The sequence below is a fragment of the Ammodytes marinus genome, assembly GCF_949987685.1.
Source record: "Ammodytes marinus genome assembly, chromosome: 5".
Classification (NCBI taxonomy): Eukaryota; Metazoa; Chordata; class Actinopteri; order Uranoscopiformes; family Ammodytidae; genus Ammodytes; species Ammodytes marinus.
In genome coordinates, this window is record NC_137234.1 from 6,535,622 (window position 1) to 6,560,406 (window position 24,785).

At 40.9% G+C, this 24,785-nt stretch overlaps 2 protein-coding genes across 2 annotated transcripts; one reads left to right on the plus strand and one right to left on the minus strand.

Annotated features, from left to right (window-relative positions):
- Positions 1–1,105: 1,105 nt before the first annotated feature.
- LOC307251194 (FYVE, RhoGEF and PH domain-containing protein 6-like) lies at positions 1,106–13,593 on the minus strand (the record flags this gene model as incomplete). The annotated part of the gene is made up of 19 exons (XM_080028515.1): positions 1,106–1,198; positions 1,286–1,380; positions 1,515–1,620; positions 1,788–1,934; positions 2,059–2,161; positions 2,328–2,407; positions 2,523–2,606; positions 2,983–3,051; positions 3,623–3,694; positions 3,787–3,845; positions 3,967–4,017; positions 4,416–4,503; positions 4,662–4,818; positions 5,941–6,092; positions 6,780–6,810; positions 8,088–8,155; positions 8,329–8,494; positions 10,391–12,248; positions 13,581–13,593. 19 exons carry the CDS (start codon positions 13,591–13,593, stop codon positions 1,106–1,108), a joined length of 3,492 nt encoding a protein of 1,163 aa, XP_079884641.1.
- Positions 13,594–13,996: 403 nt separating this feature from the next.
- On the plus strand, positions 13,997–24,159 carry LOC307251195 (dynein axonemal intermediate chain 4-like; the record flags this gene model as incomplete). The annotated part of the gene is made up of 17 exons (XM_080028516.1): positions 13,997–14,001; positions 14,126–14,300; positions 15,294–15,460; positions 15,841–15,911; positions 16,459–16,615; positions 16,981–17,120; positions 17,745–17,900; positions 18,509–18,694; positions 19,143–19,297; positions 19,625–19,714; positions 19,852–20,006; positions 20,699–20,859; positions 21,192–21,307; positions 21,646–21,744; positions 22,513–22,739; positions 23,094–23,241; positions 24,115–24,159. 17 exons carry the CDS (start codon positions 13,997–13,999, stop codon positions 24,157–24,159), a joined length of 2,253 nt encoding a protein of 750 aa, XP_079884642.1.
- Positions 24,160–24,785: the final 626 nt, after the last annotated feature.

Here is a 24,785-nt window from a genome sequence, read left to right on the forward strand (position 1 = left end):
TTGGTGTTTCTCCATTGGAAGTTGCATTTGTTTCCACTACCCTGTGTCTTTTCCCTAAACTCCAATAAAAATAACCACTTCAATTACAGTAGGCTACATGAGTATTTATGCAATACATTTCCCATTTTCTGACTATCAAAACACATTGGACCTCTACCAGTGTTAAATCTCTCTTTGCAAAGTTGACAATGACAGAAACCACAGTAAAACTATTTATTTCTATAGCAGAAATGTTAACAGTAAAAGTGAGTATTTGAATACATTTCATATACAATCATTTATATTTACAGGGGTGGTACACATTATGGTATAGTTCACTGATACACCACTACGACTATATGTTAGTCTCAAAGTTAAGTAATGTAAGATGACAGTTTCTTACTCAAACATGAACAGAGTACATTGTGTGCACTGCAGCCTTCTTCACAAATGAGAAATAACAATTATTCCCAAACAACGAGAAACAACTTGATGATTAGTTTGGACATCTTTTGAAATTAGTTGGTAAATATGAATCAAAATGCAAAGATAGTATACATTTATTTAAAAAAAATATCTAATATATAATAAAGCCTCTATCAACAAATCTGTGCTGCTGAAATTCAAGCAGGTTACCAGAAAATGCAATCAAAATGTACAAAAAAAAACAATGTAAAATCAAAGTGTAAAATAGTAAAAGATTAGGCTGAATGCAAAACCGCACCAATCCTTCGTGTTCAAAAAAGCATTCTTCTCATTCCCACCTCCACAGAAGTGTAGAAAGTTTAATTAGAGTGCAAAAAAAAATAAAAAATCTAGCAACAGATGATGCTAGACAGTCATCATTTTTAAACTGTAGGAAAAACCTCACCAATCCTTTGTGTTTAAAAAAACAACGTGTTATTCCCACCTCCACAGGAGTGCTCTCAAAACAGTGTAAAAGGTAACTACAGTACGTCAGATAAAATGCAGCAATATGGTGTCTCCAGATACTTTGTGCAGGATTCAGAGAGAACTGAGGTAAAACATTTTCAGGCAAGGGCAACACACACACACACAACCAACCAACATCAAAGCACCATGGCTTCTTTGAATGTGTCGATCCAGCCGTTAGAAAAATAAAAGATTATTGTCTTGTCTTTGATTTCCCCTGCTTCTTATTGCCCTTTGACCTCTGCAGATACCCACTCATGGAGGAGTTGTCTGTGTTCGCAGTCATCTGAAACAAACCGGAAAAAAAACGACTGGTAAGATATCGAATTGTTGACCATCACTTACAGTCTTCCTTGAACAAAGCATCATTCACCTCTTGAAGCACTGCATGTATTTTCTTTTGGTTCCTGGTGAAAGCAAAGTTAGCTCTGCTTCCAGGGGATACTGCTGCTGCTAGGGCCTGTTCACCTGAGGAACAGATATGTGGATCATGTAGGTGTTACTGTTAATACACATGGTGTACAAAGTCCAATCAAGCGTTATGTTTCAGGCTCAGGCAACATGCAATCATGAGGATGACAGTGCAAGTGAATCAGACTTACTTTTCTGCTCCTGAAGAATGGGGAAACACTGGTTACACACTCTTGCCAATGTGTTATTCAGGTATTCGAGGCAGTGTTTCTTGGGGGAACAAGCCAGGCATACCACCTGAAGATGTGATAAAGTTACATAACATTTTATTTTTCCGTATGTTACCCCACAAAAGCAATTATTTTCAACGTGCTCCGTTGTCCTATCTTTAACCATGTCATTACTTCTAATCAGCTTCTGTGTCTTCGGGTGCATGTTTTATAAGACATTCTTATTTTCCTTACCTTTCCACATGCGCGGCAGTGGTGTCGCCTCCATGTGAGGGTGAACTCACAGGTGCAGATCATACACATGGTGGTCCGTGGGTCAGGGATCCATATGGGGGCTTTAGATCCTAAAGCAGCGTCATCGCCACATTCACTTAGATCGACCTGAATAGAAATATATAAAAAAGACATGATTTAACCCTCACTGCTCATAATAGACTTTGTTTGCAATCATCACTTTAACAAAGTCTCACACACTGCAAACAGGAAATGTGTGAGCTTCACTAACCTCTTCAGGAGGCTTGCCAGATATAAAACTGATCTTCTTCCTGGTGTAGTCGCAGATCGCCGTGGAAATGGCCTCAAGCCATTCATCTCGCTCTGAGGCTGAACTGCAGAGAGGAAAACAAAGTGTGACCCCCCCACCTACACAGTGTTCATACAGACCTATGCTCTACAAGCAAGAAAGAAAAACACATGATGACTGTTATGCAACGACGTACGAAACAACACATGTTCTTAAATTAACAGGAGATACCTTTTGCTTCTGATCATTACCTCGCTGAGAGAATGAAGGAGCGCTGCACACTCTCAATTTCCAGCTCGTTCTGATAGGCCTCTTGGCTTGATTTGCTAACCTGTAATTATATTCACTGTGAGCGGCGATGGCAGCGTATAACACAGTATATTGTAAGAAATGTTAATGTGAGAAAAGATGTAGAGCGCAAGGAAATTTGGAGTTCAGTATTTCACCTTCATCCCAGCCAGATCCAACATGTTGTTCAACTTGTACTGGCCTGAGAGGACTGGAGTGGTGTACAGCAATATGTCGTTAAACTAAAAAGGAGAAAAGACAAAATAAATGTAATTTCTGTATATTCTGTCTTTTCTCATACACTACTAACAACTTATTAAAAACAGCTATATTCTACTAACTTCCAATATAATGACACTTTGATACAAGCTGTTGACTTATATTATCAAAGCCTTAATGTTAGGGCATCAAACAGCATCTGATATATTACTTCCGTAGGATCCCAACAGCACAGCTTGAGAGCACTGCAGTACAAAATGTACAGCAGAAAAAAAAAGCCAGAATGAATGCATCTGTATATCTTGGACAGATTGCACAGTCATTGTAGCATAAGCATTATCATGAGTGTGATATATAAGAATGAAACAAGAGAAGGGACAGATTAGGTGTTTACTTTACCAGGAAAAACATTCTGGGCTGCATGACCTTACGGGACAGCTTCTTCAGGACGCCCTCTTTGAGTAAGATCTGATGTACAGACATTTTACAAGAGTCACACAGTAAGTCATGTTTGTTGTTTCAATCACTTACATTTATTGAGCATGGTGGCTATTTTCTGACTCTTGAACTTCAAAAACAAATGAAGGACTACAGTAAATTACAAGTGAAGACACAGTAAAATAAATATGCATGGTATGCGTTTAGGGGAAGAATAGTTCTGTTAATGTGATTTCCTGTTCATTAGAATAATTATGAAAGTATTGGACTTCATCCCGAAGATGAGGACAAAACTATATAATAACTGAGAAGGTAGTTATCAGTGAACTTTCAAAACATAAATCTGAATTGGTGAAATTGGAGTTTCAAGTTAATTTTGAACCTTGAAAACACAATCTTGAGGCGACATTGTTGAAAGTGATAATGTCTTCTCAACTTTATTAATTATGAAGCTTATATATAAATATGTATACATTATAAATAATAGTAAATAAAGTGAGGTTTACAACATCTTATTAACGTGACAAAATCTAATGTAGGTACATATAAAACATACACAAAAAAATAACATAAATCAGAGCTGAATCTTTTACGGCCTTACCCGACCAGGTAGAACTATCTCATGGTGGCCGTTCAGACGGCACTGCACCTGGATCAGCTTCTCAGAGTCATTCTGAGAGGAACAAAAAAACCTTCAGCATTGTGCATGCAGTATTTTCTCAATATGTTAATATAATATGTGAATATTTCTTTGACGGCTCTCACCCCTTGTTTCACGGCGTCGTTGGCATGATTGGCTACCTCTTTCATTAATGCAAGGGCAGCTGTGTAGATAGAAATGTGTAAAGATGTACAACACATACATTACATGCAATGTTTCCATTTTACTGACAGCATTAAATCAAGCCAACAGTTTACAGATGTAAGTAAGGCCTGTTGGGTTACCTTGTGTGTCCTTGTAATCGTCTGAGTCTTCAGACAGGTTTTTTAGATAGGCTGAAACACAATTGCAAACATGTAAAGTCAACAGTCTAATAAACAAGTATATAAATAAATCGTACACTCTGTTACAGGTGCTACGTGTTGTGCGGTAAATTCCTGAAGTGTAATCTGGAATTAAAATCCCGGATAAAAAAGGTCTGCAGGTGCTTACATAATAAAAGGCCTGAAGTGGCAAGACAGAAATTCCAAACAATTTATGTTTTTTTTCTGGACACCAGAGGGCAGCATGAGGCCGATAATGAGACTGGTCACAGGTTGGACAGACAGTACAATGTTTAGCAGTTGAGGTTTCATTTAAGCTGACAGACAATTTGTCAAGAAATTAAATGAAGCATGAATGTGAAGAGCTCTTAATACAATGATGTGTAAATATTACACTTTTGCAGATGTACCTGTGAGTAGCAACTGATACTGAGGAATCCTCTGAACAGGCTTCAGTAGGTAATGCGTCAGGGCAATGTTGGCACAGCGGGGACTGGCCTTGGTCACAAAAAAATTAGGACACACGTTACGACATACAATTTTCAGTAAAAACAAAAGCACAATAACATCCTCTACACGTGCACAAACAATGTAGCCTCATTGAAATGGACACTCCCCCAACAGACAGAGAAAACAGGTCATGAATTACTTGTTACCTGAAATTCCCGCACCACTGCGCCGAAAGCCAGGTTCTTCTTACTCTGCTCTTCCAGTAGAGCCACATTCTTGCCAAACTCGCGGATGTAAGTCGAGTACATTTTCAGATAGGGCCCTTTCTTCAGGAAAATGTCTGCTAGCTGGGCCCTCTCGTCCCTGTGCACATGGGTAAAGCAGAGAACAAATCAATTAGACAGAAACGTATAATTAAAAGCTTTATAATGATCATTTACAGCGCTTTATCTCATGTTATTAGTTATGTCTAACATTTCAGTTGCTCCCTTGCATTAAGCAGATACTACCTGCCTATTGTTCCCCAGTGGACAATGGTGTCTGTAGTGACATTTCTCAAGTTTTGTTGGTTCCAATAAACATCACTGGTGACTGACTGCAGACTAGATTCTGACAAGGCTTTAGTCCAAAAAATATAATGTCCAGAGGTTTTGTTGATTTGGCAAAAAAGTATTGGGTTTATTTTGTACAAAAATCAAAGAAAACTGACAAACAAAAGAGCAGGATGTGGACTAAGACATTCTTCTTCTTCTTTCTTTCTTGTAGAAAACTTTTTGCTGGTCTAATCAGCCACACCTGGCATCTGTCCATCTCCATTATATAGGCCTACCTATAGGCACTCAAGACCTGTAGAGGTTGCCAAAAAACAAATATTGCACACAAGTATTAATAAACTGAATATGGCTCCTACAGTGTCACTTAAAGCTTTGGGTAATAAACAGGCCACAGTTTCTCTTATAAAGACATCAAACTTCCTCAATTGACACAGGAACAATAAAAACACCTAACTTCTCCCTCTCTGGGTCCACAGCATAGTCCGACCATAGTGTACCGTACAGCTTAGTTACACAACATAAACTAAATCCAAATGAAATGTGGACAGTAACCAAGGTTAAGCATGTATCCTATGTACTGTACTGCCAGTGCCTCTGAAATAAAACCAAATGTTTTTCAGTCATGTACTTTGAATCAGGTAGGCTACACACTACAGGGCCACATGTACGTGGACACCGAAACAAAGTGTTTAGACACCAGAACACTGCTACTAGAGCATTAGGCAAGTTGGGGGACTAACGTTTGGGATATAAGTCTTGGTTTGTCCCAAAAGTTTTGGAATGGAGTCTAGGCTTATAACTTTCTGTAACAACCTCATTTTGTCATGTGGATGGAAACGGGTGTGTGCCTTCCCCAAATGTTGGAATACATCTCTTACAGGGAACCAAGGCATCTTGTGCCTTTCAGTTTAAAAAAGTGATTTGGTTGTACCATTTGGCCACTCTCTGCTCCAGCTCTTTGAGCAGGTCTTGGTTGAGTTCGTAGAGCTGTGGGAGGGAGTACAGGATCTGGTTGAGAAACCTCTCCTCAATCACAGGCTTCCCACTCTGACTAGACGCTTTGGAGACGGCATCACGGAAGTCCTGTAGGTCAGATAGTTAAGACAGATAAAGAGTCAGCTGGTTACGTTCAGGAACTCAAAAAACTAGATTCTGTCAAATGTGGTATTTGCATTTTTGGCATTTCAGTGCAACACAACAACAGTGACCCAGTTTTGAGTCCCAATGAAATCTAAGAAACTGAATTAATTCACTGCAATGACCCAGCTTTGGGGGCGGGGGCAGCTTGCAGAAGGTTGAGAACCCCTGGTCTAGAGAGAGCCATGCACTTCCTGTACGTGCTCTGCAGTGAGGAGTCATTGCCTGTGACTCAGTCCTAGTAGGATCTCATTTCGTGACCTTGATCTCTCTACACATTTGCTCAAATATCTTTTGGGGAAACATAAGAATAACAGGTCACAAAAAAAGACTTCACCTTCACCTAGGATGTCATGACAGTTAATGCCGCTATAGTCTTATAGTGAAAATCTGTGCAGAAACCATTGAGGAATGTGAGCCGTACAGGCAAAAGTACAGGGGAGTTGGGTCAAGTTTATCCGGCTTGGGGACCCAGTGGCTATACTAATGAAACACATATGGAGAATGTGGGCTCAGACAGTAGATTAGCACTAGATAAAACATACACAAAATAACATCGACTTCTGCCATTATCAGAGCAAACATGGAGCTTGTTTTTGGGTGAAGCAAAGCATGATGTGTGGGAGTACTTACAACATGAAGCAACTTTATCACGTCAACAAACCTAGAAAAAACAAAAGCATTACAGAAGTTGAAGAGAGTCACTTCACCCAAAGTGCCCAAAAAACACATTGTCCCACTAAGGTCTAATGTAAGCCACGCTGATGAATTTGGTTTTATTTGCAAAGATTTCTTTTGATATATAGTATATCTGTACCTGACAATGCAGTTGATTTGAAAATGTTGTCCGTGGTGTATTTAGCAACAAAATATTTTTAAAATGAAAAATGTAAATGGCTCACAAATACAAATAATGTCCTTTGTGTTATAAATACACAGACCATGCTTAATTTTTTAGCACATACTGTACATAGTCCATGTCAAACCTATGTTGTAACATACACTCACCGGCCACTTTATTAGGTACACCTGTTCAATTACTTATAAAAACAAAAAGCTAATCAGCCAATCATTTAATGCATTTATGGATTTATACGTGGTCAAGACAATGTACTGAAGTCAAACCGAGCATCAGAATGGGGAAGAAAGGGGGTTTAGGTGACTTTGAACGTGGCATGGTTGATGGTGCACGGCAGGATGGATCCATACTTTCATGTTTTTTACGCCAAATTCTGAACCTGCCATCTGAATGTCGCAACTGAAATCGAGACTCATCAGACCAGGCATGATTTTTCAATCTTCTATTGTCCAATATTGGTGATCCTGTGAGAATTGTAGCCTCATTTTCCTGTTTTTAGCTGACAGGAGTGGCACCTCGTGGGGTCTTCTGTTGCTGTAGCCCATCTGCTCCAAGGTTGGTTGTGTTTTGCGGTCAGAGATGGCATTCTGCATACCCTGGTTGTAACGAGTGGTTATTTGAGTTACTGTTGCCTTTCTATCATCTCGAACCAGTATGCCCATCCTCCACTGACCTCTGACTTCAACAAGGCATTTTACGTCCACACAAATGCCGCTCATTGGATATTTTTTCTTTTTCGGACCATTCTCTGTAAACCCTAGAGTTGGTTTAGAGTGAAAATCCCAGTAGATCAGTAGTTTCTGAGATACTCATACCAGCCCTCCTGGCACCCTCAACATTGCCATGTTCAAAGTCACTTAAAACCCCTTTCTTCCCCATTCTGTTGCTCGGTTTCAACCTCAATTAGTTGTCCCGTCCAGGTCTACATGCCTAAATGCATTGAGTTGCTGACATGTGATTGGCTGATTAGTTATTTGTGTAAACAAGAAAATGAACCGCTGTACCTAATAAAGTGGCCGGTGAGTGTATGTGATAGAATATGTTTTTTAATTATTTAAGAAGAAAAAAAATAAGACCCTTACACACTCTCGGAGCTCATGATTTCAGTGGCGATGTGGTGAATCTCGCTCTTCTTCCGTCCACTCTTTGTCTAACAAAATGGTGCAAAAAGACTTAGAATCACAAATGCAGCGTTATAAAATCACTTGGTTGGTTTCACATTTGCTCGGACAAGGTGCACAGCAGACACACCGCAGTGCATCATTATATAATCAGGTGTAACCTCTGTGTGGACTGAAGTCATAAACAGTGTCTGCCTCTCACCGTGCTCTCCTCTGGCTGGCCTTCACTGGAGACAGAGCAGCTATCAAACTCATCTTCTTCTGAGCTGCTATCGAACTCATCCTCCTCCTCTGAGCTGCTATCAAACTCATCCTCCTCTGAGCTGTTGGCCAAGTCATACAGTGGTGCCACCTCATCCACGGAGATTCTGTTGGGAAGCACAGGGTAAGAAAAGTTGACATATCTTTTGAGGGTCAAAGAGAATACATTTAAAAAGAACTGGAAGAAATGGAACATGTTTATGCAATACGACACCGACTAAATGTATACAAGTTTTATTTATTTTTGTATGAATATTGAAATACTCCCAGACAACTGGTTATCTTTAATCTGATTGTATTTTATTTGGTTTTGTTAGCACCTTGTATTGTCTTATTCTATATTGATGTTGTTTTAATTTAGTCTTTATTTATTCGAAAACTCAATAAAAACTTAAGTGAGTAAAAAAGAAAGCAGGGTGTCGGGGTCAATAGAGGTAGATGCTAGAGCATTAACATGCTGCACAGGTGTTTAGGACACACAGAAGCAGCAGGCATTTATTGAAAAACACTGATGCAACAAGGTCAGGCCACCTACACCCTTGTAGGAGAGACCGGGGTAAGTAGGCACACTTTTTACTCAAGTGAGAATTGCTCATCACCTAAACATCTTTCAATAGTCATTCCTACATTAAATTGAAGCTTAAGGTGTTGGCTTGAAATGTGAACCCCTCACTTTTTCTAACTTATTGTTGTAAAGAAGAAATTTACCATCAAAGACACTAACACATTGTGACAACCAACCCCATCAAGGGGTCGGTTGTCACACTATGGGGTTGTTTGTCACAATGTTATCTTTATGGGAAAAATCTTAAAAAGAAGGCAAGAAAGCAGAACTACATTTGAAAGTTTAATTTCATTGTCAAGTCGAAAAATAGGCCTACATAACTATACATCTTAACACAAAATGAGCAAGGAATTAACAAAAAGGAAATCCATATTAACCTACTGTATCTAACAACATAAAGAACAAAACAAATAGGTCTAACAATAATAGCCTACTCAACTAGGATACACACATTCACTATCTGAGTTACAGTGATGGCAAATGTAGGGTCTACTCACTCTAAGCAGAGATTGTGTGCCCACTGGTTGCACATACAACACTTCTCCCTTACCTCTCCTGAACGGGTGCTGGAGAACGTTTCCATACAAACCAAACACAAACTATCCTCTTCATCTGATGAAGATTCCTCCTCCTGTCTCTTTCGCTTCTGTTTCTTCTTCCCCAGCTGGGGTAGAGTGCACTGGGGTGCAGTAGCCTTGGCAACTGGTCTAGTTTGGGATGCACTGGGTCGTTTTGATTTTGTTGCCCTTTTCTCTTTTGCATGCTAGCTGCATTTCCTGCTCACTCTCCTTCTCTGGGGTGTCAGTGAGGATACAGCTTGACATTTTCTTTTGTTATTGGGTTCCTTTCCTGGCTGCACCCTTTGGATAACATGTGACAACCAACCCCCCCAAAAATGTGACGACCAACCCCAACTGAATTTATTGCTAGCATCAAGGCCAACAACCATCTGACAACTAATTAGCTTGCTAAAAACAATCTAAACTATAGCTTACCCTTCACACTTTTTAGGGTAACAAGTGTTTTGTTATAAACCCATTGTGTAAAAGCCTAGAAGAAAAATACTGAGGAGCTAAATATTTTCAATTTGACATGAAAAACACTAACAGTCCTCTCACCTCAAATGCAGCAGTCTAACTCCAAGGAAGACTATGTAGGTGACCTCTGATCCCAATTCTGGATATTTACATACCAACATTTAACAGACAGCACCTTCTGGTTCCGAGATATAACGATTGTGACAACCTACCCATGTGACAAACTACCCCGTTCTCCCCTACTTTATCATAATGATAAACTGTAGTCTAAATCCGACCTATCCCCTTACCTTTCTCTTTTTTAATTTTTAAAAAAATGCATTAATTTGTGAATGAGGTGAAAAGGATGTGAATGTAAAAATTAAGACATAGAGACAGAAATATAAACCTTGGTAATCTACCTCGCATAGTCTGGTGTTGGACACTGTAGGTGTCCGGTGTTTTTCTCAAAGCACATATACGGCTCCTGCTCCTCATAAATGCCCTCATCATCATGCCAGGCTGCAGGCTGCGAGAAGGAGGCCCGAGGGGATGCCTCTGCCGTTCCCACATTCACATACTCCGGTATCTCCTCATAGATGGGGATGTTGTCATAGAAAACGTCTCCATTTCCACCGGCAAAAACCTCATCTCCTTCCAAGTTCTGCTCTACTCCAATCAGAGGGCAGGAGAATTTACATTTGGCCCCGCGGCGCTTGAGGAAGTCCCTGTACACGCTTTGTTCTTCTTCACCGTTGTCTGGGCTCTGGCCTCCTTCGGCCATCGGCTTGGGGAGCATCATCACGGACAGATTGCGCTCCAGTAGTTTCCGGAAAGAGTTTCTCTTCCGTCCGTCAGAGCGAATTATGTCGGAAGGAGGGAACGACTTGGATTTCTGTTTGCCCCAGCTGGACAGAGAGGGTTTGATGATGGGCTGAGCCTTCTCTGGAGGCGAAGGCAGCCTCCTCATTACCTTCTCATTCGAAGCGCAGTCTTTTATAGGAAGAACCTGCAAGTACTCGTCATCTCCCGACTTCCCTTCTTCTCTCTCCTCAGACGACCGCCTCCTCTGCGTCCATGCCATGGGGCCGCTGGGTCTCTTGGGCTTCTTCGGCGCTACCTTGACGGCTACATCCTCTGCTGCCACGGCGACAGGGGGCAGGCAGCTGAGCTGTGTGAAGTGGGAGCAGGACGCCTCTTCTGAAGAGTGTGTTCTTTCATTCTCCACCTCGTCGACAGACACCTCCACCATCTCGTGCACGCTGCTGTCCCAGCCCAGGTCTTCCTCCAACACATCCTTGGTCATGGACAGAGGAGCAGAGGTTGTTGGTGTTTTCTCGGGTGCGGACAGGAGTTGCTTTTTCCTGGGCGGAGGGGCCGGCGCGGGGCAGGCTCTCCTCGCCGACAGAAAAACGGTCTGCTTGTTTTCAGCAACAGGTACACTGACAGACAGCAACGAGCCGCCCTTCCCCTCTTCCACATTCATTTCCCTTACATCCTCGCCGACCATCTCTTCCCTGTCCTCCTCCTTTTCCAGACGGGCCTGCACAGGCGTCCGGGGTTTCCGCGGTACAGGCAGAGGGATGGGCTTCCTAGGGGCTGCTGGGAATGCTTTGGGTCGGGCCACACAGGACATCTGCTCCGAGCCTAGAGCATCTTCCTCTGGTCCTGGCCCAGGTGAACTGTGAGGCGTGACGTTGCCGTTTGCCTCGTCGCTCCATGTTCTGTTTGGAAGGGACCGCCTCACAGTCACCCTGTTGACGTCTGGGTTGAGATATTTGTCCAAAGTAAATGTTTCTCTTAGAGGTTTATGAATTGCGTTTGTCACTCGGCACTTCTCCTCGCTCTTATCCACAGTGCCTCGAGACACAGGGAGAAGTTTTACGTTTTCTTCGGGTTTAGCTTTGTGCAAAGTTTTCAAGTCTTTCTCCATTTTTTGGTTCCTGAGGCACACACAGTTTTCGTGTCTACACAGACAAATAGGAATGATGTAATCACAATCTGGCTTTTTGTTCTGCTGTAGTCCATTTTGGGAGTTGAGAAGTCCTTTGTTTTCTCTTGCAGGAGTTTGGTGCGGGCCTTTTGGTGCAAGAGGTTTGTATTCCACAGCAGTGGTGAGTTTGGAGAGGCAGGGTTTGGGGGCCAGTAGTGGTTTAACCCTCCTCTGTGTGCTAGGAGACAGCAGTGAGAGGTTGTCTCTCCTTGGGGTAGAGGGAGACAGCCCTGGCCTGTGGTAGTCGACCAGCTTTAGTTTTGTGGCCAAGGGTGGCTTGTGCACACCTAAGGGGGAGAAAAAGCAAAAGATTTAACATTTTAGGTAAAAAAAAATCCGGGGGGGGGTGGTGTGGGGGAGAATGCCCCCGGACCCCCTAACAAGGTAGGCCTACAGCAGTGCTTCTCAATTATTTTCTGTCATGCCCCCCCCCAGGGGACAGAAATTTTTTCGCGCCCCCCCTAAATTGAAATACTATTGAGAACCTGCTAATATTTATTTATTTATCTGTACAAAACCACTGTATGAGTTTCTGGCACGAGCATTCTGCATACAATCACCTTATTATCAAATTAGATAACAAAAATTAGCTGAGATACCTTCTGCAGCAAAAACATTCAAAGTTTTTGTTGCAGATTTAAACAAAATTTAAACAAGACTACTCAGTCTGTGTGAATCTCAGGACAGAGAAACAAGAGCAAATGATTCACTGAGGTTTGCATTTCATTCAAAACATTTTTAAAATGTAAACATAGTTAAGGTGGTGTTTTTTTATTATTATAGGCCAATAGGCCTTCTGTCATGCGATAACCAATAATTCATTAACGTTATTATTAGTCTACTTGCTTGATTTCTTTTTAAATAACCTACAGAGACACTTGGAGACATGTGGACATTTATTTACTGCAAATCGCGGCCTTTCGCGCGGATATGACCATACACAAGCACACATAGGCTTGCTAGCACTTTAAAAAAAAAAAAAAAAAATGTCAGTTGGAAATCAAGGCAGCCCGCGCCCCCCCTGACAACTCACGGCGCCCCCCCAGGGGGGCGCGCCCCACCATTTGAGAAGCACTGGCCTACAGGGTCCCTCCAACAGTATCCCAAAATCCTGTGGGAAACACTGACTTCCTTAATATGTTTTTGCCATTAATAGTATGTATCTGTTTGGAAAAGTCAGTGTACCTGACTGGGTAGGGAGGAGTGGGGGGCCCTTTAAGAGTTTGTGCCCAGGGGCCCATTATCTCATAATCGGCTAAGTGAATGTCCTATATGAAACAATCACTCATCATCGCTTAGCCTATAAACACATGCACATTTTGTTTGATGGTATTTGTTATTCCTCACATATGTTAATACCCTACATGCATCTGTCCAGCTTTTTTAATCAATAGATTTAATATCATATCCAGGGACAGGGCTTGAAAATGAGCATAGGCCTATACAACTGTTGCATTGTTTCTCCATGTTGATCTGTACTATTCATTGGGGGAAGAAAATAAGCTACCATGTAAATGAACACGTTGTTCTATCGGAACTACATCCCTGATGATTTGTAATTTAGCTGCTCAGTATTCACGCGGTCACACAAACATGAAATTTAGTTTTCAGTCACTCACCTGAGTTCTTCATCGCGTCTCTGTTTTGACGAATTGTATCAATCGGTGCGGTTGAAACGGACCCTGGTTTGTTTTCCGGGAGCATTGTAAGTTGTCGACTCGAAAATAAGTCACGTCATACCTAAAATATCGACATTATGTCTACTTTTCTTTCAGCAACTAACCCTGCATGCGGACGCCCAGCTCGGTCTCAATAGCCTCCTGCCCTCCTGCCAGGTGTGTCAGATAAACTGGTGATCAGGGTTGATCTGACACACCGGGCTTAGGGGTCAATCAACTCGTACTGTTACCATGGCGACTTGGAGCAACTGTTGCTTTAAACAGTTAGCAAATTCACCGCTGTTAAAAACAAATATATCGACATATTTAGCCAACAAAAGACACAGATTAACATGGAAAACAAAAAAACTAGTGTGATGACGTAAGTACAACGTAGTTTTGGTCTAGTTAGCTTGCATAAACTAATTGTGGCTATGTTAGCCTAATAACTGATAGGCTACCTAGGCCTACCTATATTTTGATGTGTTATTTTTGCCCTTTTCTAGATCTCGAGCAGTGAATAGTTCAGTGTCAGGAGTTCACCAAATCAACCGAAGTTCAAGACAGAAATGGAGCATCACAGGTTCACACAGATTAAATTCAATCCTGGTCGGAGGCCGCAACAGCAGACAGACCATCCCGGAGAGAGGCGGCAACCTGGCCCCCAAGAAAACAGTCAGGGTATCTGATTAGGCTCAATGTTAATGTGTCTCGATTCTGGAGACCGCTTGCTAACTAAATCACTTCTTGTCAAAATCAATATCTCCTCCCGATCTGCTACCTGACTGTGTGTGTGTGTGTGTGTGTGTGTGTGTGTGTGTGTGTGTGTGTGTGTGTGTGTGTGTAATGAAAAAAAATCAGGTGTTAATAGCCTACACTGCCTAGGCTCTGTAAACTGGTAAACAAACATTGCAAGGAGATATTCACTTATTTGGTCAGGTCACATAAAAAAACAGCATTATGCTCCAAAACCACTGACTCCACCCTTAATTTCTCAGTTCTTGTCAAAAAATTAAAATTTTAGTAAATTGTGGTGGTCCTATTTTTTTTTGGATAATAATATTTATGAAGATAATTAAACCTTTCGGCAGCTAGATAAGATTCGATATTTATGTATTCATTAACAGCATCAAAGGGACAGTGCTTGTCCAACATACTTTTTCTTCACAACAAACTCTAGGGTCCCATTCTTTTAGAGACTTGCTCTGACGCTGCTGCCCCAGTAGATGGCAGCAAAGACAAGAGCACTTTCAACTCCCTGATGGAAGATATGCACCATTGTCGCACACATTGATGGATCTAAACCTTTCTTTATATGTCCATGATCTAAACCAAACTCAAATTAATAGAGTGCCCTGTCCCTAAATGTAGACAGACCCGCGTTGTTGTGGTACAGGTGAACATCCAGGTATCTGTAGCCCTCCACCACCTGCACCTCTTCTCCCAGGATGGAAATAGTGGTCATCTTCGAGTTAAAGCTTCCGTAAATGCCGCTCAAAAAGCCCTTTATATATTAAAATAGAGAATATTAGCTCTGTGTATGCTAATTGTACCACATACCACTATTTAATTGCAAATGCATTACTGTATATCTATACAAAAAGTATTTTATTAAGGACAATAAAGTACATGCAGAAAGCCACTGATTCTAGTTGTGGTTTTCCATCTCTGCAGGTGTTGGACGTTGACGGGAATGACGTCGCTCCCGTCTCTCTCAATCAGTCGGGAACAGGAGACGTGTTTACCAAACCGGGCCGATACTTCCTGGAGGAAATCTTTACCACCGCAGCAGGATCCGACTACTCCAAATCCGCTTCAAGCTTCATTGTGCCCACTGCCAGGTACCAAACGGGTGGTGGTTACATTTCTGTTGACTTTGTGATTTGATGATCAAATAGCAGGTCTCTGGAGATGATTTGAGAAAGGATGAGTTGAGTGTGTGCAAACCTATTACCTAGCCACAACTTGAATTTAGGAAAGAATTAAGGAAAGATAAAAAAAATAATTAAAAAAACAATATTTGTATAGCTTCTTTCATACAAGAAATGAAAAAGGGATTTAAAATAAAAATATAAATAAAATGAACATATAGACATGACAATAATAGTAACCACAAGATTAAATAGATGAATAATATGAAATGCGTACAGCTGCAAAGAAAGCGAAGCATTTTTATTTAGTTTTTTGTAGCGACTAAATATGTAATAACGTTGTTTTGCAGCTCATTCATGGGAAGCAGCCGAGCATCCAGCCTTTCTGCCAAAATGTCAATGACCAGGGATGCAGACGACAGTATTCACAGACTGGACACGCCAATACACCTACCATCTCTATACGGTTTACAATTTTTATAAATGCTTTTAGATATCTTATTAGCCTATATGTTTATTAATATTATCCTTCTTTTCTCCTTGTACTCATGATATCCTAAGTTAGTTTGTAATATGTATAGTATGATTATATGTTGACAATAGAGTGTTACATAGATAAATCTCCTATGAGGCACTTTTAAATGTCAAAAGTAGATTTTTCTTAAATCAATCTTATTTTGCTTCGCCATCGTCATATTACCATTATTACTCTTACACAGTCACATATAAATACATTACCTCATTCACTCGCTTCCTAAACAAATGCTCTCGCCACTGGCACACGCTTGGGCGCCAGTGTTGTAAAAACCTTTCCACTTTTGTCCAAAGGTGTTAGAATCAACAAAAAACATAAAGTTCCTCATAGCTACTTTAAATGTGATAAAACATTCCCATATGTTGCAGGATACAAATCAAATCCACAGCATCTTATTTTTTTATTTATGTTTTTGTCTTGTGTTTCCTGCCAGATGTTCAGAGAAAAAGAGACACGGTGAAACAACAAGTGACTGAAAACATGTTGGACGAGATGGTGGACATTTGCCTTTCTGAGACCGATACCATCTCACTGATGGACATGCCCAACACCTTCGTGTCCCAGGACGACGATGATGCAGAAGCTATTATGTGAGTAAAGTCCACTGTTAGTTGGTTTCACTTAAAGGTGGAGTCAGCTGGAGAATGCTTGTTGTCAAAATCACTGTTAGTCATAATCAGTGAATGTCTTTCTCACGATGCAGATTTTCAGTGCACAAACAGCACGTTCAGTTAGTGGATCGCTAGGAGACATTAACTGATTCTGATAAAAAGGGATTTTGATAACAAGCGTCTTGCAGAATCGCTGACTCCATCTTTAAATGTTAGGCAAGATCTGAAATGTACAACCGGTACAGAAGGTGCTTCTCTGTGTATTTAACTTGAGAACTGCCTGTAAATTGTTTATATTGTAAACATGTAGTATTTTTTTTGACACTTTCCCCTCATTCTTACAGAGAGGGGAACATGCTTTATGATGAGCTTTGCAAGAACAGATTGGGCAACGATAAGTATGTGATACGGTCGATGCAGACATTCAGCGGTGCACCGAAAAGCAAGCAGACCCAGAGTGACATGATTGCCATGGTCGATAAAGGTTAGACTTAAATATCTTCTTTGTGTACTACTGTTTAGAATTGTTTAGTGGGCAAGTTAATAAAAAAAAAATTATTGTTTACTCAAAGCTAAATCTTACTATGTCGACCAAATGTTTTGTCTGGCCATTCAATCTTGTCAATTTTAGACACAGCTAAACATGGCATTTATTTCATTGTCCAAACTTCAATCTCGAAAGACAGCAACTAATAAGTTAGCTGACAGTTAGTTTCCTTGCTGATGTCACTTCTTGTGAAAATAAACTCTTTAAAATGAAAGAAAAATTAACGAAAAGAGGCTTTACTTCAGGCACACACATTGGCACACACACTGAGCCGAAGGTAGTTAAAAAAGACTTGAATAATAAGGGCATATCAAGGCCGACCGGTTAAGGCCCACAATGATTCTTCTTTAATGTATTATACAATACTTTACAAATAATTCATGATACATAATCATAGTGATTTTTATAATGTTAAGAGAACTCATTAATACCTTCAGTAACATAACAAAACAAATACAATAAGAAAAAGTTTTACAAAAATGGTCTCCCCTTGAACGATATAAAAGTTATCGTTTATAAAAGTCGGTGGTTATTAGTTTAAATTCTCTCTCGTTTCCACAGGCACATTTGCAACCTTGTGGGATATCTATGACTCTTACTGTGAACAAAGGGAAACCGCTGAAAGTGAGAAGGCCGATTTCCCCGAGAGCGCAGTGAACGCCACCATAGGTCAGAGTAAAGGAGAGAAGGGCAGCACCGTCAGCACCGTCGAAACAGGTAACAAATCCATTCTGTTCAGCTTCAGTACTTTGTCCCGCAACTTGCTTTATATATAACATCTTTACACGGTATATTCTAATAGATTTAGATGGATGGATGGATGGATGGATGGATGGATGGATGGATGGATGGATGGATGGATGGATGGATGGATGGATGGATGGATGGATGGATGGATGGATAGATAGATAGATAGATAGATAGATAGATAGATAGATAGATAGATAGATAGATAGATAGATAGATAGATAGATAGATAGATAGATAGATAGATAGATAGATAGATAGATAGATAGATAGATAGATAGATAGATAGATAGATAGACATTTTTGCTGTTTATCAAAGCTCACTTTATTCAAAATGCACGTTTTCATGGCTTTCTCAACATTAATATGGGTACCTAGTGTGACTAGAGACTCCCAAAAAATCTGAAAAAACGACCCTCTCTCCCTTTCTCCACCTCCACATTTCCAAAACCCCAGTCTGATTTCTGTTATATTTAAGCCACCGAAATCACAATTTTGAACCAGAAAGTTAAGCATAATATGTGACCTTTTAAAGCTAGTTTTTCATTAACAGTACCATGTATTTTCCTTTTCCTCAGGCAGCAGCGCTAGCTTACTGTTAGAGATGGAAATGTGCGGAGCAAGTTTCAACACTGAGGCCGACCTGCAGCTGATCATGTCGTCAGAGTCGTTCCGACTCAGTCTACTGGTGATGGAGAGGAGCGTCACGGCAAACGTCTTCCAACCCAAACTCGCTCTATACAGAACGCTGCCCATACTAGAAGGTAAACTCAGGTTGTCAAGGCTTTCTCACATGTTAAACATAAAGCTATAGTGCGTAACTTTTTCATATGAATGAACGTCTGTTACATTTCCAAGCATCGCCAAATGAGTTCACACAAAGTTGATTAAGCCTATCAGCTCCACAAAACTCTCTCTGTAGTTCTCAGTATGGCATCTTTTACAAACTGGTGTACTGGCGCAGGAGCTTAAGAAACGCCTTAAAAATGGGGTGTTGAGGAAAAACTTCAGAAAAAACCTGGACATACAGCAGAAGGAATAAATCCATGCGCAATCACTGAAGGCTTAACCTCATGTAGATGCGCTGACACCCTTGTTTATATTCCTCAGAATTCCTCGTGGGGATGACAGAAGTTACGCACTATAGCTTTAAATACATTTGAGAACATTCTGTGTACAGTGTGTTAGTAATGTAATGTTGATTGTGTAAAGACCCTGACATCACGGTGAAGCCTGAGCCGGAGGAAGAGAGTGAGGAGAGTGAGGAAGACGCTTCAGCACCGGCTCTGGAGCTTCTGTGGGGGTTCAGCTGTGACCTCACTAAAGGCTGCAACATCACCAGCATGGCCTGGAACAAGGAGAACACGGTAACAGGCCAATGAACCAACACACACTCACTGGTGTTAAGATAGTGGGATGTATTCTGCAAACCTGTGTCATTGATATTTTGTGTTTTTATTGTAGATCAGTGTCAAAAGCTGAAATGGGATTCCCATTTTACCGTCTTCACAATATTTTTTTGTCTATTATATGTAGTTTGCACTTTACCATACATATACAACTACACCTGGTAAAATTAAAGGTTAGCGATTCTGGAGTATGAAAATCAGTGAATTTCTCCTAACAAAACCAACGCTACCTGTCCGTTTCTGTGTGAGCTAATAAAAAAATCTGGTGTTAATTTTCTCTGTCAGGATCTCCTGGCTGTCGGCTACGGCGACTGTGACTCCGGTGACCAGCAGAAACCAGGTCTGATCTGCTGCTGGTCTCTGAAAAACCTCACAGTATGTTTAGACATTTGTATTTAATTCACTATTCAGCTGGAAAAAAAACTTTGTAAACATGTTTGTAGCGACTGTGACCAAGCAGGTAGGTATTAGCTGGTGATATATTAGTGATTGTATATGTTTCTTCTGTGCAGTGGCCCGAGCGTGTCTTCAACTGTCGTAGCTGTGTGACATCACTGGATTTCTCAGCCAACAACCCCGGCCAGCTCGCCGTGGGGATGTACGACGGGAATGTGGCTATTTACAATGTCCAGAGTCTGAACAAGAGAGCGTGTATCGCCAGCAGCAGGTGAGGACAGTGTGTGTGTGTGTGTGTGTGTGTGTGTGTGTGTGTGTGTGTGTGTGTGTGTGTGTGTGTGTGTGTGTGTGTGTGTGTGTGTGTGTGTGTGTGTGTGTGTGTGTGTGTGTGTGTGTGTGTGTGTGTGTATGTAACTACTGGCTGGGTTTACACAGTCATCAAAGTCCTGGAAAGTGTAGGAATTTGAAAAAAAAAACCTTAGGAAATAATTTGTTCAGAAAAATCTCTTCACATGTCTATCTTTATGTGAAATAGTTAATTGAATTAATTTTGTTTAAAATATATTGAGATCGTTTAGACTTCACTTGTATCATGTGAAACCCATCAGATGCTAGTTGGCAAGTTTTTTTTTTCAAGTTACCACACTTCGGAGGGGGTCAGAGCGCAGAGTCAGCCATAGTACAGCGCCCCTGGAGCAGTTTGGGGTTAAGTGCCTTGCTCAAGGACACAATGGTACAGATGGTGGGGACCACAGATGCAATACCAGCCACCACTAGTTTTACAAATAACACCCTCCTGTCTGGTGCCATATGATTGTGATACAGGCCTAAATAACTTTATGGAAATTGAGTAAAATGTCATGGAAAAGTTTGTAAATTCATTGGTAAAAATGTGAGGGAACCCTGTACTGGCCCAAACCCCCTTTCTGTTCCCTTTGTTAATATATTTATATCTTTTTGAAGAGCGTGTCTGAAGAAGCACCTGCACCCAGTGTGGCAGGTCACCTGGACCAGACAGGAGATGACGCTATCGGGCGAGGATCAGGTGGAAGCTCTGGTCTCTGTGTCGGCAGACGGCAGGATTGCCAAGTGGTTCGTCTGCAGCAACGGGCTTGAGTGCATAGGTACTGTAGCATGTATAGCATGTAGCATGCCTTCAATAATGTAGTTACAGTTTACACATATATCATTTTAACTAATAATAAGGCAATGAAAGTTTATTTATGGAGCACATGTCATACACAGAGGCAATTTAAAGGGCTTTACATAAAACATTAAAAAAGATAAATGATTTAAAACCATGAATGCACATAAAGAATAAACGAATAATAAAGTCACAATCAATAGAGAGATTTTTTTTTTATCACTTTGTAACAATTTTTTGTAAGGTTGTAAGAAGGCTCTAGCACAGTAATCCTATTCATAATGTATGTGTTTTATAAAAACCTGTGTGTAGAGCTGATGAAGCTACGGAAGTCCCAGAACAAGAAGAAGCCGGCAGGGACCAAGAAGACGCAAGAAAGCGTTCTGTCATCAGTGACTCCTGGGCTCTGTGTGGACTTCCATCCAAGAGTAAGTTTGCCACTGAACCTAGTCGTAACAGGATGACAAAACATCATTTTGTTAAAGAAGTACATCTTGCTCAGTCCTCAGAAGGCCCGGTCCGCGTCGTTCTCTGCCTGTCATTCCCCTCTGTACCCCATATCACCTCTCTCTCTCTCTCTCTCCAAACTGTCTAATAAAAGCATAAAAATACACAAAAATTATTAAAAAAGAAAAGAAAAAAAGTACAATTTAAGTCAATATGTTCATAGGGATATTATCATTTTAAGATAATATTTTTTTCAGGTTGTGTGCTTTTTTTCAGACTTCAGAATATACCTGACGTATTTCTTTCCTGTATCCTGCAGGATTCCAGTATCTATCTGGCCGGCACATGGGACGGCCTCATTCACAAGTGCTCCTTCTCCAACAGTCAGCATTTCCTGGACACTTACCAAAAACACTTAGTAAGTCTTTCTGGATCAAAACGTTTCCTTCTCTGATATTTGAATATAAGCATGTGAATCCATCCACACACTGTAAATGGCTATATATACTGTATATCTGGCTGGAGTAGTGGGTTAATGAGCTAACTTTGGGCTTTACTCAGGCTCATGTACAATGTTTTGACTTCAAACCAACCAGACCTGTAAAAAGTAGTTTGACTTGTTGTTAGGCAAGGCAAGTTTATATTGCACAATTCAGACACAAGGCCATACAAAGTGCTTTACAGGGGCTAAAAATACATCAAGATTATACATTAGAAATTACAATTAAGAGAGAGTAAAAACAAAAGAAATACATCAAGATTCAAGATTAGACATTAAACATTTAGACAGCGATGTAGAATGGCTGCAATGAAAATGAGGTGACTGACAATATAGTTATTTTCTATAAAGTCTAAAGACTTATATTCCAACATACAAGTAGAGGACTGAATAATAAGTAGTAACAATAAAACATCGCCTGTAATGCCTATTGTTGGCTCCAGTGATGCTGTCCATTTCCTACAAATTTCGTTAAATTCTTGTATTTGAAAACGCTTCAAAAATATAAATGTTCCTTTTAATATGTCCAAGGATTGTTTGGGGTGTAGGGTGGGTGGGGGTTGAAAATATTTGAATGTTTGATGTTTGTTTGGAAAAAATAAAATAAAATAAAAATTATTTATGAAAAAAAATATATATATAATGTTTGACTCCATGTTCCCTCCCTATCCCATCTCGCCCTCTCAGTGCCCTGTGAACCACGTCGAATGGTCTCCGTTCTGTCCTGACGTGTTCCTGAGCTGCTCCTCTGACTGGACGGTGCAGCTGTGGAAGCAGGACCTGCCGGCGCCCGTCATCAGCTTCACCTCGGTGCAGAGGGCCGTGTTCACCGCCCGCTGGTCCCCGAACTGGTCCACTGTGTTCGCCACCCTCAACGGACAACAGGTGGAGATCTGGGACCTCAACTCAAACATGTGAGTCAAAATCAGAATGTCTCAGACTTAACTTTGCTTTTAGGTATCAAAGTCAAGGTATCAGTATTTGTATTGATATAAAAAAATTAAAGCCCCTGCCCTAGATTTGACACAAGCCTGAAATAATTGTGTGTGTGTGTGTGTGTGTGTGTGTGTGTGTGTGTGTGTGTGTGTGTGTGTGTGTGTGTGTGTGTGTGTGTCTGTCTGTCTGTCTGTCTGTCTGTCTGTCTGTCTGTCTGTCTGTCTGTCTGTCTGTCTGTCTGTCTGTCTGTCTGTCTGTCTGTCTGTCTGTCTGTCTGTCTGTCTGTCTGTCTGTCTGTCTTTGTGTGCTAACTACAAACATCTCTTTCTTAGCCTTTACCCAACCATTGTGCACTACTCCCCGCCTGGTGTGAGGGTGACGTCCCTGCTGTTTGCCACGGGGACAGACTGTGTCATGGTCGGGGACAGTGATGGACAGGTGTCTGTCTACCAGCTCAAGAACCTGAATGTGGGAGAGCAGGTATACAACTCGGCTGGCCCGTGTTATGTTGTATTCTACTGTATGTGAAGGAAGTTCTGTTGAGGTTGGAGGTCAACTCAGGTGGAAGAATATTTCAGGAGACTTGGATGAATTATATGAAGCAATATGTATTACAGACTTGGCCAATGAGAACCGGACTGCAACTCTCGTGACTTGCACTTCAATTCTCACAAACTCATGCTTATAGCTGTGTCTAAACCTCGCGCTATCTCTAACACCTCCCCGGCTCGGGCACCAAGCGTACCAATGTTTTGGTTCAGAGCTGAACACAGTGAACCATAAAATTCTGGAGTCAAAGGAGATGAGACTTTATCTATACAACTGACTTAAGTGTCTCCTAACAGGCTCCAAGGCTGACCTAGAGTCTGTGAGACAGACCCATAAGATAGGCATATATGACCTATTAATCTTTCCCATTAATATTACAACTAAAGACCCAAAATTCCCTCACACTGTACATGTTGCCTATTGCGAAACACTTCAAATACACATAGGTTTGATTTGTTATTCATGTATTATCCTTTAATTATGAGGTTAGTTAAGCTAGGCATACAAGCTCTTTAACACCAAGGCAAACAGGTAGTTACTGGAAGAATATGAGACAATTACTGATAATAGTGGTGATGTTACAGAGAGTGTAGGTGATTTCAATTTAAGATGGCCTTGCAGAGCACTTAAAGTACAAGTAAAAGTGTTTATAGAATTTCTCTGGTAAAGAGTGTTCTAAGATGAGGCAAATATGAGGATTTTGATAGTCATTTCCTAGCAGTGAGAATACTATACAAGAAAACAGATAGTCCCAATAAGTATACATCAAACAAGTGAAACTGTCTCTCTTGCTCTTCCTTTCAGCTGGACAGTTTGGAAGACATCATTAACTCCGCAATTGCCAGGTAGCTTCAGACTGGGAATAACTCCAATGTTAAAAAACATTTTCCATTCTTAAAATATTAAACAGTATAATGTTATTACCATCAAGGCTGGTCTTTTGTTCGAAAGCAAATGTAGGTTTGGTTTCGGTTATTGTTATTGTTGCAAACTAACATGTCAGAAATTGAAGATCTATACTGAACATGATGTACGGGCGACTGTGGCTCAGTTGGTAGAGCGGGTTGGCCGATGATCAAAGGGTTGGAGGTTCAATCCCCGCCCTGCCATCTGTGTCATGGTTGTTGTGTCCTTGGGCAAGACACTTCACCCACCTTGCCTGGTGTGAATGTCAATAGTTAGCCTGCTATCGGTGTGTGAATGGTAACGTGGGAAAGGAAAACGGGTCTCCCTTGCAAAAGAGTCTGCGGTCTCAATGGGATCTACCTGTATAAATAAAGAAAAAGATAATTTCAGATGGTTATTGTGTGTAGAACTAGAAACATAGTCTCATTATGGTATGAAAAGAGATACATTTCAACAGCTAAAGATTTATTTTCTTCTTTTTAGTGTGTAGTAGTTATTTTGTTGGTCTGACTCTGTATTATAAGTTGTACACGTGGGTGATGAACTACTGAATTACTGCCAGTCTGTAG